General features: G+C 46.5%; 1 protein-coding gene across 1 annotated transcript in view; it reads right to left on the reverse strand.

Annotated features, from left to right (window-relative positions):
• Window positions 1-3862, reverse strand: part of LOC142458132 (heparan sulfate glucosamine 3-O-sulfotransferase 3A1) — a 120344-nt gene extending 116482 nt beyond the window's left edge. The window contains exon 1 of the mRNA XM_075559178.1: window positions 3270-3862. Coding sequence (XP_075415293.1) covers window positions 3270-3862 — 593 coding nt within the window. The remainder of the gene's footprint in view (window positions 1-3269) is intronic.
• Window positions 3863-12189: the final 8327 nt, after the last annotated feature.

Here is a 12189-nt window from a genome sequence, read left to right on the forward strand (position 1 = left end):
GGAGTATAGAGCTTCATCTTTCTCCCTTGAAGTGACTGCTGGTTTTGAACCATTGACCCTGAGGTTTGCAGTACAACATGCAGCCCTCTCCACCACCAGGGCTCTTTAAATATTTTATGAATAAGTGTCTTTGGGGTAAGTCAAACACTCACACACATATTTGTTTACCAAAACAAACAAACAAAAAACCCCACAAACTCACTGTCATCAAATCAATTCCAACTCATAGCAAACCCATAGGCAATTAGGATATTGTAAATCAATGTGAATAACTGTATTTTTCAATGCTTTAAAATAACAAATCATTTTCTCTACTCTTATTGAAAGTTTGTTCAAATGGCAAACCTCTGTCATCAGACTTGATTTCAACACAGAGCAACCCAACACTGGGTTTCTGAGCCTGCAGATCTTTACAGGAGATGCTGGTGGGTTTGAACCACTGACCTAGTGGTTAGCAGTCCAACACCTAGCCAACAGCATCATTATAGCAAAATAGCCAGTGACTCTGTTCTGAAGACACAATTAGTAAAGCAATTCATTTACTTTTTTCTTCATAAGGGGAATTTCCTGAAGGCTCCTGGCACTTGGCATTTCTTCCTCCCAAACTCATTCTTCATAAGAATTCTTTCAATCTTCCTCAGCCAGAGAAGGCTTCTATGTTGGGGCAGTAGGGGGCACTGCCACAATAAACTATTATAGAAAATGAGAGATATCCAAGGACAAAAAAATAGGTTTAGGTATTTCAGGATTCTCTCATGTCAGTGAGCATCTAAAAATAATATATGGGTTTTTATATTCTATAATTTGCTTCAGTGTACAAATAACAGAATCTGTGTGTGTATGACCAAAAGTGATTCATAGAAATCCTGTATTGAAAATTTTAACTTATTGTGGAAAGTTGAATGGAATATTTTGTTTTAAAATGTTGGCTAAGCAATCATTCTGTGACCTTCTATGAGGCAGACTCAACCCCTAGGCCCTGAGTGAAGACTTCAGTATTTCTTACCCAACACCAAACTCTAAGTTTAAAGCTAAGAAGAAAGAGAACGATGGGGGGGAATTTCATTTTAAAATTATGCAACCCAGGTTCGATAGATAGATTTACTTTTAAATAAGAGTTTATCATTGAGTGAAATGCAAGCCTTCATTTTTTTTTAATGACAATGATTAAACATTGCTCCAACACTTAGAAAATCAAATGCCCCACACCAGGAAGTCTACTGGGCAGTTCTTTTTGTAACACTATCCATTGCTTCACACAGCCCTACTGCTGGAGGAAATAATCCAAGTGGAGATGTACTTTCGTGCCTGCATCCAGTTTCCAAAGGAAATAGTGACCTAGAGGTTTATGACTCCTTTTCCCTCCCTTTCCCCCGCTCCGTGCTGTTGGATAATACTGTGTTGCTGCTTACCTGGAGGCCTCCCTGCTCTTCCCTGAGCCCGGAAAGCTTCCTGGGAAGCTGCCCCAGGGCAGTGTGATGCACTGGGCTCTCAAAATCAAACACCCACTTCTGGAATGAAAGGAAACAATCGTACTTTGTGGGAACCAAAGTGTATCTGACAAAATGAAAATAAGGAGTTTTCATCCTAAACATTTCACCACATTTAACAGCATATCGGAGCCAACCGTGCTCTCAGATGTTTCGGCAGTCAGCTTGAAATGTGTTCACTTACAGCATGGTATGAGACCGAATTCAATGCAAACTTCTCCAGATAAGGGTTTTAGAGGTCTTTAATCACTTCTTTCTTGTGTCCTTGATGGAAAAAACAGAGCCCCTTTGTGTGAAAAAGAAGGACCTGTTGTTCCCAAATTCAACAGGTCATTTTTATAAGAACTTCCCAGAGGATACAACAGAAGCGACAGAAACGCCCGAGGAGTTTTTAAGTGGCTGATGATTTTCAATGATATACAGACGATATGGAGGGGTGGTTGTTTGTTTTTCTTTCCAACAAATGGAAAGTTACCTTTAAAGCCTGTGTTCTCCTGAGTTGGGTTACCGTGACTTCTGCTTCTGAAATCTGAGCGTGTGCCCGATTCCTCAAATAAATAAACGTTGTCCAATCCCATCCACTGCTGTTTGGGGGGTGAATTTACAGGGTTTTTAAAATAGATCTAACGTGTATTACAACTTTGGGAATATTGTTCAGTTCAAATAACAAAAAGAATAGTAGGTACCAGCGAACAAGATCACACTTATCAAATGAAAAATTCTGGTATATAATGTTGCTTGTGCTCTAGAGGCAAAAAAAAAAAAAGCCAACATTTTATATAAAACAAATTTCAGGCAACACTAGGATTTGCTAGTGTTTGGCTTCTTTTATTCTTAAGGGTGGTCTAAATTTGAGAAGACAAATAGATTGAGATTAAAATCATAAACTTGTTTCCTTAACTTTATTAACAGTGGTTCCTCCCCTCCATAATCTAGCCCAAGGCCCTTTTCTGCTCACTCTTTCCTCTGCGCCCTCCCCTTGTTACCACACTAACTCATTTGTAACTAGAACTCTGTAAAGATCTTAAGAAAAGTTTCTGTCAGGCCAACGGCAAGAGTTCATTTTCCCCATAACTATTGAAAGCACTTTCCAAACTCATTCCTCGGCCCAAATAAAATGATGACCAAGACAGGGTTCTTTAAAACAGAGGTTTGGTTACTGGCACTTGCTGGATATCTCATATATTTCCCAACGGCCCAGGCTCTGGTCTGACACTTTTACTAAGTCTCTATATTACTTACCATCTAAGACAACTGCCTGGCAAAGGGTCAAGGTAAATAAATACCTGGTGTGAAAGACTATTAACCATAGGGAAATCCCCAAAAGACACAGAAGAAATGAACATGGAATTTCCTAGGAAAAGGGATCAACCACGTGTACACACACACACACACACACACACACACACACGACACGATGAACAGGTTTCTAACTTAGATGTAACTTTTTTCTTTAATCAAGGACTTGTAAGTATTTACGGAAATGGGAGCGAGAGACGAAGAAGAAAGAGAAGATTGCCTATTCCAGAGAAAGGGGAAATAAAAACGTTAAAGCCAAAGGTTCCCCCAGGCCCCTCTTCCACCACGGTTCTCTCCCAGGAAGAAGATATCCTAGTGGGTGCCTCAAGCTTAGAACCACCACCACTAGCTATTATCTTTGGCTTCCTCCTGAGGTGGGAATGGAGGTGAAGTGGGAGGCATGAAGGCCCTCCCAAGAGCCCCCCAAGCCCTGCCGCACATTGGGTTCCCCCCCACCCCCCTAGTCCTGCGTCTGCTCACCGGTACCAGGCGAAGCCCTTGTCGTAGCTGCGGTCGAAGAAGTGGGGCTCGGCGCCCACGGCGCGCACGTCGGGGTGCACGCGCAGGAACTCCAGCAGCGCCCTGGTGCCGCCCTTCTTCACGCCGATGATGATGGCCTGGGGCAGCTGCTTATCGCCTTCGTCCAGCAGCAGAGCCAGGGTCCCCGGCGGGCTCTCAGCCACGCTGCTCCCAGCCCCAGAGCCGCCAGGCCCCCCTGTCAGACCCGGGGAGTCCTCTTCCCAGGCGGCCTCCTCGCCATCGTCCTCGCTGGGCGGCGCAGGCGGCCGGCGCCACCGCCAAGGCTGCAGACGCAGGAGGCGCTTTCTCCGCGCGCCCGCGGGCCACCCCGCCAGTTCGCTCGGGCGGCCAGCCAGGGCGCCGCGCCCCGGGGCCGCTGCCTCCTCGCTGCCCACGACGGGGCTGGCCAGGGGCTGGCAGCGCTCGGCCAGGTAGTAGGCGATGTAAAGGGACGTGAGCAGGGAGCAGAGCATCAGCAAAAACTTCCGGAAGATGCTGCGGGACAGCGGCTCGGCCGAGGTGGGCTGGGCGCCGGCCGGGCCCGGCGGGGCCATCCTAGCCGGAGGCGTCGTCTGGCCGCGCGGGGGCCATGCTAGGCCGAGACTCCGCCAGGTGCCATGACATGCCCCGAGCGGGCCTGAGCGCTGGATGGGGGCCACATTGCCAATGCGCCCTGGTGGCCTTGCGAGCTGTCCGGGAGGCGGCGTCCGGGGATCCTCGTGGGGGAGGGGGGTGGGATGATACCCGGGAGCCCCCGCGCAGGACTCCGGCCTCCGATCGAGGGGGCGGGAGAGGACGCGGGACCGTGCTTAGGAAACCATCGTCTCGGAGGCGCCCAAGTTTCCACAGCCCCGGGCAGCGCCTGGCGCCCCTGTCCCCAGAGCGCAGCCCGGTTGGGGTCTTGGCTGCGCTGGCAGAGGCGTGCGTCTCCGCCCCGGTCCGAGTGGCCTCACAGCGCGGTTCTCCACTCAAAGGTCCTGCTGCACTAGCTTGGTCCCCGCGAGGGGTGGCGCTGCTCCAGGGTCTTTGAGCTCCGTGCGCTCCGGGAAGCAGCGAGTGACTGCGCTCCAGTCCCGCTGTCTCTAGTCCCCCCTACCCGCTACCCCTGGCGCGCCTGAGCGCACCCTCTGGGATGGGCTCCGGTCCTTCTGGACAAGGCTGCCAGGTGGCCTGAGCCCCGCTGCCTTCGAGGGGGACCGCAGGCCCGCGCCGGACCAGCCACCCCTCTCCATCCGCTCCTGGCCGCTCCAGGGAGCTTAGACCCCACCTGTGAGTGGCGCAGCGGAGCCGGGTGCCTGGGGAGCTGTCAGAGGCAGCCTTCACTGGGTGGCTGGCACTCCGCGCCGCCTCACGGCCAGCCGCCGCCCCGCCACCCAGGGGGCGCGGAGGGCAGCAAACTTAGGAGTGACGTCAGTGGCCCCGGTGTGAGCAGCCCCGGACGCTGGCGGCGGGGTGCAGACGGAGGCGCAGGGGCCGCGCCTGCCGGCGGGCGGGATGAACAGGGGGACGGCGGTGCAGTCCTGCAGCTGCAGCCCAATAGCACGGGAGAGGGCGGGGGCAGCCTGGGGAGACGCCCCTTCCCTGCTCGCCCCCACCCCGGCAGTCTCGCCCCTGGAAGCGGAAAGCTGGGAAGCGGCATTCAGGGGTGTCACGGGGACAGCTCCCACGGCCTAGGTCCCTGGTGGCCTAACTTGCACCTCAGGAGCCCTTCACTGGAGTTGGGGCTTCCCCAAGCTCCCCACCTGGGCGCAGCCCTGCAAATGCACTGCAGCCTCTGCCGCCTCTGCAAATGCACTGAGCTCTGCTGGCCCCCAGCTTGTTTCTGCAGCCACCCCCTAAGGCCTTGAACTCCCCCTCTCCTCTAGGCTTGGAATCTTTGCTGTGGTTTCCTGGACCGCGCTGCTCGCCACGCCCCCATTTGTCTGGGACCCCGGAATTTCTCTGCTCTGCTTGGACTTCTGGCTACCTAACTGAGCCGCTGAGAGAAGCCCCTTCTCCAGCTGCCCCTCCCTTTGCTTGTTTGCCTTTGAAAGTTTAAGATGATCAGGACTAGGATGGACACACTTCTTAGGAGATAAACTAAAAAAATAAAGCAAGAGGAAAGATGGAGATTAAAAACAAACAAACGAAAAACCCAGCACCAACTCCAAGTCCATATGCCCAGTTTTTAAGAGTTTTTTATGCACATATAATTCATGTACCATAAAAGAGTTCGGCAGTCACCACTACAATCCATTTTAGGACCTTCTCTTCAACGTTACAATCTTTTCTTGCTCGCGTTAGTAGGTGAGGACGCGCGCGCGCGCCTCAGCCAGAACGTTCAATGTCCTTTCATAAACAGCAGTTTCCTCTTCTCCTGCCGCCTCTGACCCTACATCCTCTGCAAGTTCCCGGGGGAGCAGCTCAGAAAGGGATACAAACGCCATGCTGGTTCATGGGGCGAGGAGGCTGGGGGTGGGGGTGGTCCTACAACTGGCATGAGGTGGGGCTTTTTGTTTGTTTGTTCCAGGATGATGTGTTCCTTATCTCTTCACTTCCTAAACTCTGCGAGTGGCCTCATGTGGTGGCCATTACACACCAACCAGTGTAAGCTGTCCGGACAGCTTTCGGGACACAATGGGCGCTAACAGGGGTCCTGCTGCTAGCACAGCGTCCAGTTTGCAGGACATTCAGACTTCCGGCTGCCCCTCTCCTAACTTCCTCTGCTCTATTTGACCTTGGAAGCCAAGAAGCCCTTTTGAACTTCCCAAAGGGACCCAGTGGCTCTCACTATGCTGAGCAGAGCTGCTGTCTTTGCTCCCTGCAGGGCAAACACTGAGCTGCCAATCACAAGTGAGTCTGTTGGTGGGCAGTTCACAACCAACTGCTGTCCTCCCCTCAAGATGTATGGATGCTGCACCTCTACTGGGAGCTGGAATATCTATCTATCTATCTATCTATCTATCTATCTATCTATCTATCTATCTATCTATCTATCTATCATCTATCTATCTATCTACAACCTACCTACCTCCTTATCTATTTATCTATTATTCAGATTGACTAGATGGAATTGGGTTTGGATTTTGTTGTTGTTGGGCTTTTTGTTGTTTTTGTTTGGGGGGTGGGGGGGACAGTTAAGTGCGTGACTGCCAAGGTTGTATTCCTAACCCAAAGGGTTGGTAGTTCCAATCCATCCAAAGTTTCCTAAGCAGAAAGGTCTGGCAATCCAAATGTCACAAGTTTGCAAACCCTATAAGACCGGTTGACTGTGCAACTCAGGAGACTGTGCTGCTTGGGAATTGGCTGGAAACAGGAGAAGGACTGTTGGAGAAGGACTGATGAGGAGAAGGACTGATGGCTAGACTCAGGAGAAGGACTGATGGCTAGACAATCGTTTCATGCGTATTCGATACCAGTGTGGCCCGTTCCACTTACCAGTGCTGAGTGAATCAATTCCGATGTGAGAAAGCACGGGGCTTTTAAAAAGATGAACAACAAGTCTTGCCAAGTTTTAATGCTTCTGTGTGTCCTAAAATTGGATATCGACAAACCAGTTGAGATTTAATACAAATTTCAGCTTTAGTATCTTTCTTAAAACTTCGTCATGATAGCCTGATCTGATTTGTAGATGGAAGATCAAATTTTATTTTAAAGACATTTTAAAGTTGCTCTGATAGCATGCCACCCCTAAATGCTTTCACATATGCCTCAGTTTCTTCATCTGGAAAAGGGAGCCAAGTTTCCTTCCCACATAATAGCTATTGTGTTTTGCTGATTTCCTGTTCTGAGCCAAATTCCTTTCGTTGTTGAGACCCGCTGATGACTCAGAGCCTGACTTGTCGTTCCCGATCCTGTGCACAATAGAATAAAATATTGCTTCTTGTGGATCAAACTATCATTATTCCTGAGGTTTTTTTATTGACTGCTTTTCAGAAGTAGATTATCAGGCCTTTGTCCTAATTCATCGTAGTCTGGAAACTTCTCCGAAACTTGTTCATTATCATTAACAATGCACATGCCAGCACTGACGGGCAGTGAAGTACTATGGCTGAGCATAAAGTAATGGCTGAACAGGAAGTACCATGGCTGGGTATTGACTGGGTCTTCCACATGAAGGTGGAAGGTCTACCCTTGAACCACCACTACCTCCTGTGTATCCGTAGGTCGATAGAAAGTACCCACACTCTGTGTGAGGAGCACAGCCAGAAGGTTCCTTAGAAGAGACGGTGACTAGATTTCATCTCATGTCCTTCGAGTGTGTTAACAGGTGGGATCAGACCATGGGGAAGGACATCATGCTTTATAAAATAGAGGGTCAGCAAAATAGAAGAGGAAGTTGCTCAGTCAGAAAGATTCGGCTCAGTGGCTGTCATAATTGGCTACAGTAACTGTTGTGAGGAGAGGGCAGGACTCGGTGAGCCATGTTTCATTCTGCTGTGCATGGGGTTGCTATAGGTTGGAAGCCTCTCGGCAGTTCCTGACAACCTGGGTAAGACAGTGTTCAGGATTGTTCACGTAATACATTGGGCAGCACTATATAATAGATGTGAAATGTGAGCCACATAGATAATTTTAAAATCTCTAGTAGCTAACTTTATAAAGTAGAAATAAATGGATAAGAATAATTCTAATAGCATGGGGGTGGATGCGCAAAAGGTTTGTAGAAAATTACATTGTCTTTTACTTTCATTTTTTCCATGAACTTATGAAGACGCTTCATATATCCAATATAGTAAGAGCTGGAACTGGACAGGACTGCCAAGTTTTTCTGGGTCTCTCAAGTTTTCTGAGAGGGTGCAGTTAGACCACTTATCTATGACATATTTTAGCAGAAAATACATGAACTTTCCTTCTCTGACAGGTTTCTGCTTTATTATATACAGGTTCTGGCTTTGGCAGGTTTTACTTGGTAGTAAAGCTTAAATTCTGAAAACCACATTTACCAAAGGCTATGGATGATGGTCAGGCAAATCTATTTGCCAAGTCTTCAGGAGGATTAGGGCTCCATTGATTTACTTCTGGATGTAGATCATCTTGCTCTCAGGCGGCGTGCATGGGATTGCTCCAGGCGCTCTCCCGCCAGCCAGGGGAGGGCAGTCACTCTTGGAGGGTTTGATTGGTGTGTCCTGGATGGAGAGCACCATAATGGAACCAGTTTGGGGGAGGAGTCTGTTGGGTTGGCATGACCTTAGTTGGAAGGCCCTGGACCAATCTTGTATGCTCTTCTATCTAACATAATGTACGCTTCCCTAATCACGGTCCTGTTTCTAGTCCTCTAGTTCTACCTATAGCTGTTATGCGTTGATCTGCCACCAATCATGAATTCATGACAGTTTCCTTTGTCCACGTCTCATTTAACCTTCATCCCGATTGTGAATACGCATATGCCATGTGACCTTGTGCTAATGGCCTGCTTCTCTAGATGATGTGTTTGCGTCTTTGCGTTGTCTTGGTCCCTTTTAAGACTTAATCAATGTTCTCCTTGAATTATATTTGAGATGGATCTCTTTTTATATTTTATATTTATGTTCTTTTTTGTACCACAAAAACAACTGAATATCCAAAAATATGATTTCATTTGTAATCAAAATCAGATTATTGAGATAGTTTACACTTTCTTTCACACCAAGACTTCAACATCCATTGTGTATCACCATATAATAATCTCTATTGTGACCAGCTACAGTTGAAATGGTCAATAGCCATATTTATGCTATGAAGGGTCTAACACATTCCTAGATTATTTTCAACTACAAAAGTATTGCTTTTAAAATACAGATGACTTTGCTTGCATAAAATATAATATTCATTGCTTTGGATTATATGTTCACATCATTCCAATATATTTTCTAGCGTTATTATTCATAAATATACATGGTATGCCTCTCTGAACTTATTCCAATAGCAACAATATTCAGGAAATGAAAGCCTGATTCACTCTGCTTGGGATATAAAGCTACCTGGCCCTACAAATTCAGATTTATTAATAGTCAAAACAAGCAAAACCAGACAGCCACAGACACATACGCAACAAGTGTCCAGGGTCTCCAGATATCAGATCCAAGTGCTTGATTTCTTGTTTGCCACCCAGGAAAAGTGAAGGTAGTATTTTAGGAAATTACTTTGAGAGCTGTCTGCGAGGTAGAATGGAAAAGCTGCCAGTAGCAAGCCAGTAGAGAGGCTACGCATGCCCATCATGAAATCATAGAATCCCCAACTGCAATGCTGGCAGAGGGTACACATAGGAAGAGATAAATATAAACTGCCTTGCAAAGAAAGAATCATAAAACGTTGTGATAGGTAGCGAAAGGGCACGAAGGAAAAGGAATAGTCAGAATCCATTCCAAGCATTACTACCGTCAAAGCTTCTGCACTGGAGAAGAGTTTGGGTGCTAGTTGCTTTTATCATAGGAATTCACAACCAGGGACTCAGTGTTCTGTCTGAACTGATGTTCTAAATGCCAGTGGCCCGAAGAAGTGGAATTGAATATGTAGCAGTATGAGGGTGCAGTGTAGCACCGATGAAACCTACCACTTTCCTCTAGTTCTTTAATGCTTCCTCGCCCCGCCCACTATTTTGACCCCAATTCTACCTTACTAATCTGGCTAGACCAGAGGGTGTACACTGGTACAGATAGGAGCTAGAAACACAGGAAATCCAGGACAGATAAACCCCTCAAGACCAATAATGAGAGTAGAGATACCAAGAGGATAAGAGGAAGGTGGGGTGGAGAAAGGGGAACTGATCACAATGATCAACAAATAACTCCCTTCCAGGGGGATGAACAACAGAAAAGTAGATGAAGGGAGGCAGCAGTCAGTGTAAGACATGAAAATAATAATAACTTAGACCAGTATTCAAATTGAAGAAATTAATTTAGTATTGAGTGAGGGAAAAAAGGCCACAGGTTTTATATGAGTCCACCATAAGAAGTGTTCTGATTAGGCAAATAAAGAGAGACTATGTAGGAAGCTGGGGAGTGTTGCCTATATAATGATAGGGAAATAGACCTATGAAGATATATTTATATGTTAAATATTAAGGTTGCAGATGGACATTGGGCTTCTACTCAAGTACTCCCTCAACACAAACACTTTGTTCTAGTAACCCAGCATTCTGCGATGCTCACCTTCCCAACAAGATCACTGAAGACAAAATGGGTGCATAAGAAAATGTGGTGAAGAAAGCTTATGATGCCCAGCTATTAAAAGATATAGCATCTGGGTCTTACAGTTTTGAAGGTAAACAAGCAACCATCTAGCTGAAAAACAACAAAGCCAACATGGATGAAGCACACCAGCCTGTGTGATCATGAGGTGTCAGCAGGATCAAGTATCAGGCACCAAAGACATAGAACAAAAAATCATATCAATGTGAATGAGGGGGAAGATTGGACATCCCCTTACAGAGGGTCACAAGGAAGAGACCAGCCAGTCAGGATGCAGTAAAGCACCAATGAAACCTATAACTTTCCTCTAATTCTTTAATGATTCTAACCCCTCCTCCCACCACTATCATGACCCTAGTTCTACCTTACAAATCCAGCTAGAGTAGAGCATGTACACTGGTACAGATAAGAGCTGGAAACACAGGGAATCCAGGACAGATAAACCCCTCAGGACCAATAATGAGAGTAGTGATACCAGGAGGGGAAGGGGAAGGTGAGAAGAGAAGGGGGAAACCGATCACAGTAATCTACATATAATCCCCTCCCAGTGAATTGGACAACAGAAAAGTAGGTGAAGGGAAACATTGGTCAGTGTAAGACATACACATTAAAAAAAAAAAATTGTCAAGAGTTCATGAGGGAGGGAGGGTAGGAGAGGAGGAAAAATGAGCTGATAGCAAAAGCTCTAATAGAAAGAAAATATCTTGAAAATTAATAACCTATTTTAATAAAGCCCTGTGTGTTTCAACTTGTTAAGTGGGTTTTTGATCAAGAAGAATTAAGTGTGAGAATTTACCACTGAGTTTAGGAAAATCAAAGTTATTGAGCATGATAAGAATGGTGTGTTAGGCTGGGTTGTTTAGAGAAACAAATCCAGGGACACTCATTTATGTATAAGAAAGAACTATATATCAAGAAATAATTATATCCTAAGAAGGCCTCTCAGCCCAGTCTAATTCACGTCCAGAAGTCTGATACTAGCCCTTAAGATAGTCCCTCTTCAGACTTACATAGCCGCATGCAATGATGCAGAGTGCAGGAAGATCACAGGCCAGTGGCTGCAGAGTTGTGTGGATCCAAGATTAGTAGACACATAACAAGGCACTGGCAGATCTCAAAGTCAGGGTAGTCCTAGCAAGTAGGTGAGTGAAGGGACAGAGAGAGGGAGGTTCTCAGTACCCCCACCCCACCCCCACTTTTAAGAAAGCCCACCCTAAGGACGCATCCATCAGGCTGTGACCTGATTGGAAGGTTGGATTTCATTCCTATATTTCCACACATCTTCAAGTTGACATAAAATCATCTAATTGCCACAAATAGTTTTATTACATTGGTAGGACCTAACTCAAACCAAACCCTCTGCGCTTGGGTCCACCTCCACGTATCATTGCACTGGACAAAGATTTCCAGAACTGTAAATATTTATGAGAGCAAATAGCCCCGTCTTTCTCTCAAAGGATCAGCTGGCGTGTTTGACCCCACAACCACGTGATTAGCAGTTCACTGTTTAACTCACAGAACTGCTAGGGCTGTTTGGGGTTTTGTTTTTGGCTGATAGGAAAGATGATGTGAATGTAGCATGTTTGTTTACTGGAAATGATCTATTAGAGAGGGAAAAAAATCATAAGTAACCCTTTTGAGAAGTTTGGTGAAGAAAATGGAATGAAGAAATAAGGTAGGAATTGCCGGGAAAGAGGTTTTGAAACATGAGCTATGTGATATTTTATGTT

This window comes from Tenrec ecaudatus, chromosome 10 (assembly GCF_050624435.1).
Source record: "Tenrec ecaudatus isolate mTenEca1 chromosome 10, mTenEca1.hap1, whole genome shotgun sequence".
Taxonomy (NCBI): Eukaryota; Metazoa; Chordata; class Mammalia; order Afrosoricida; family Tenrecidae; genus Tenrec; species Tenrec ecaudatus.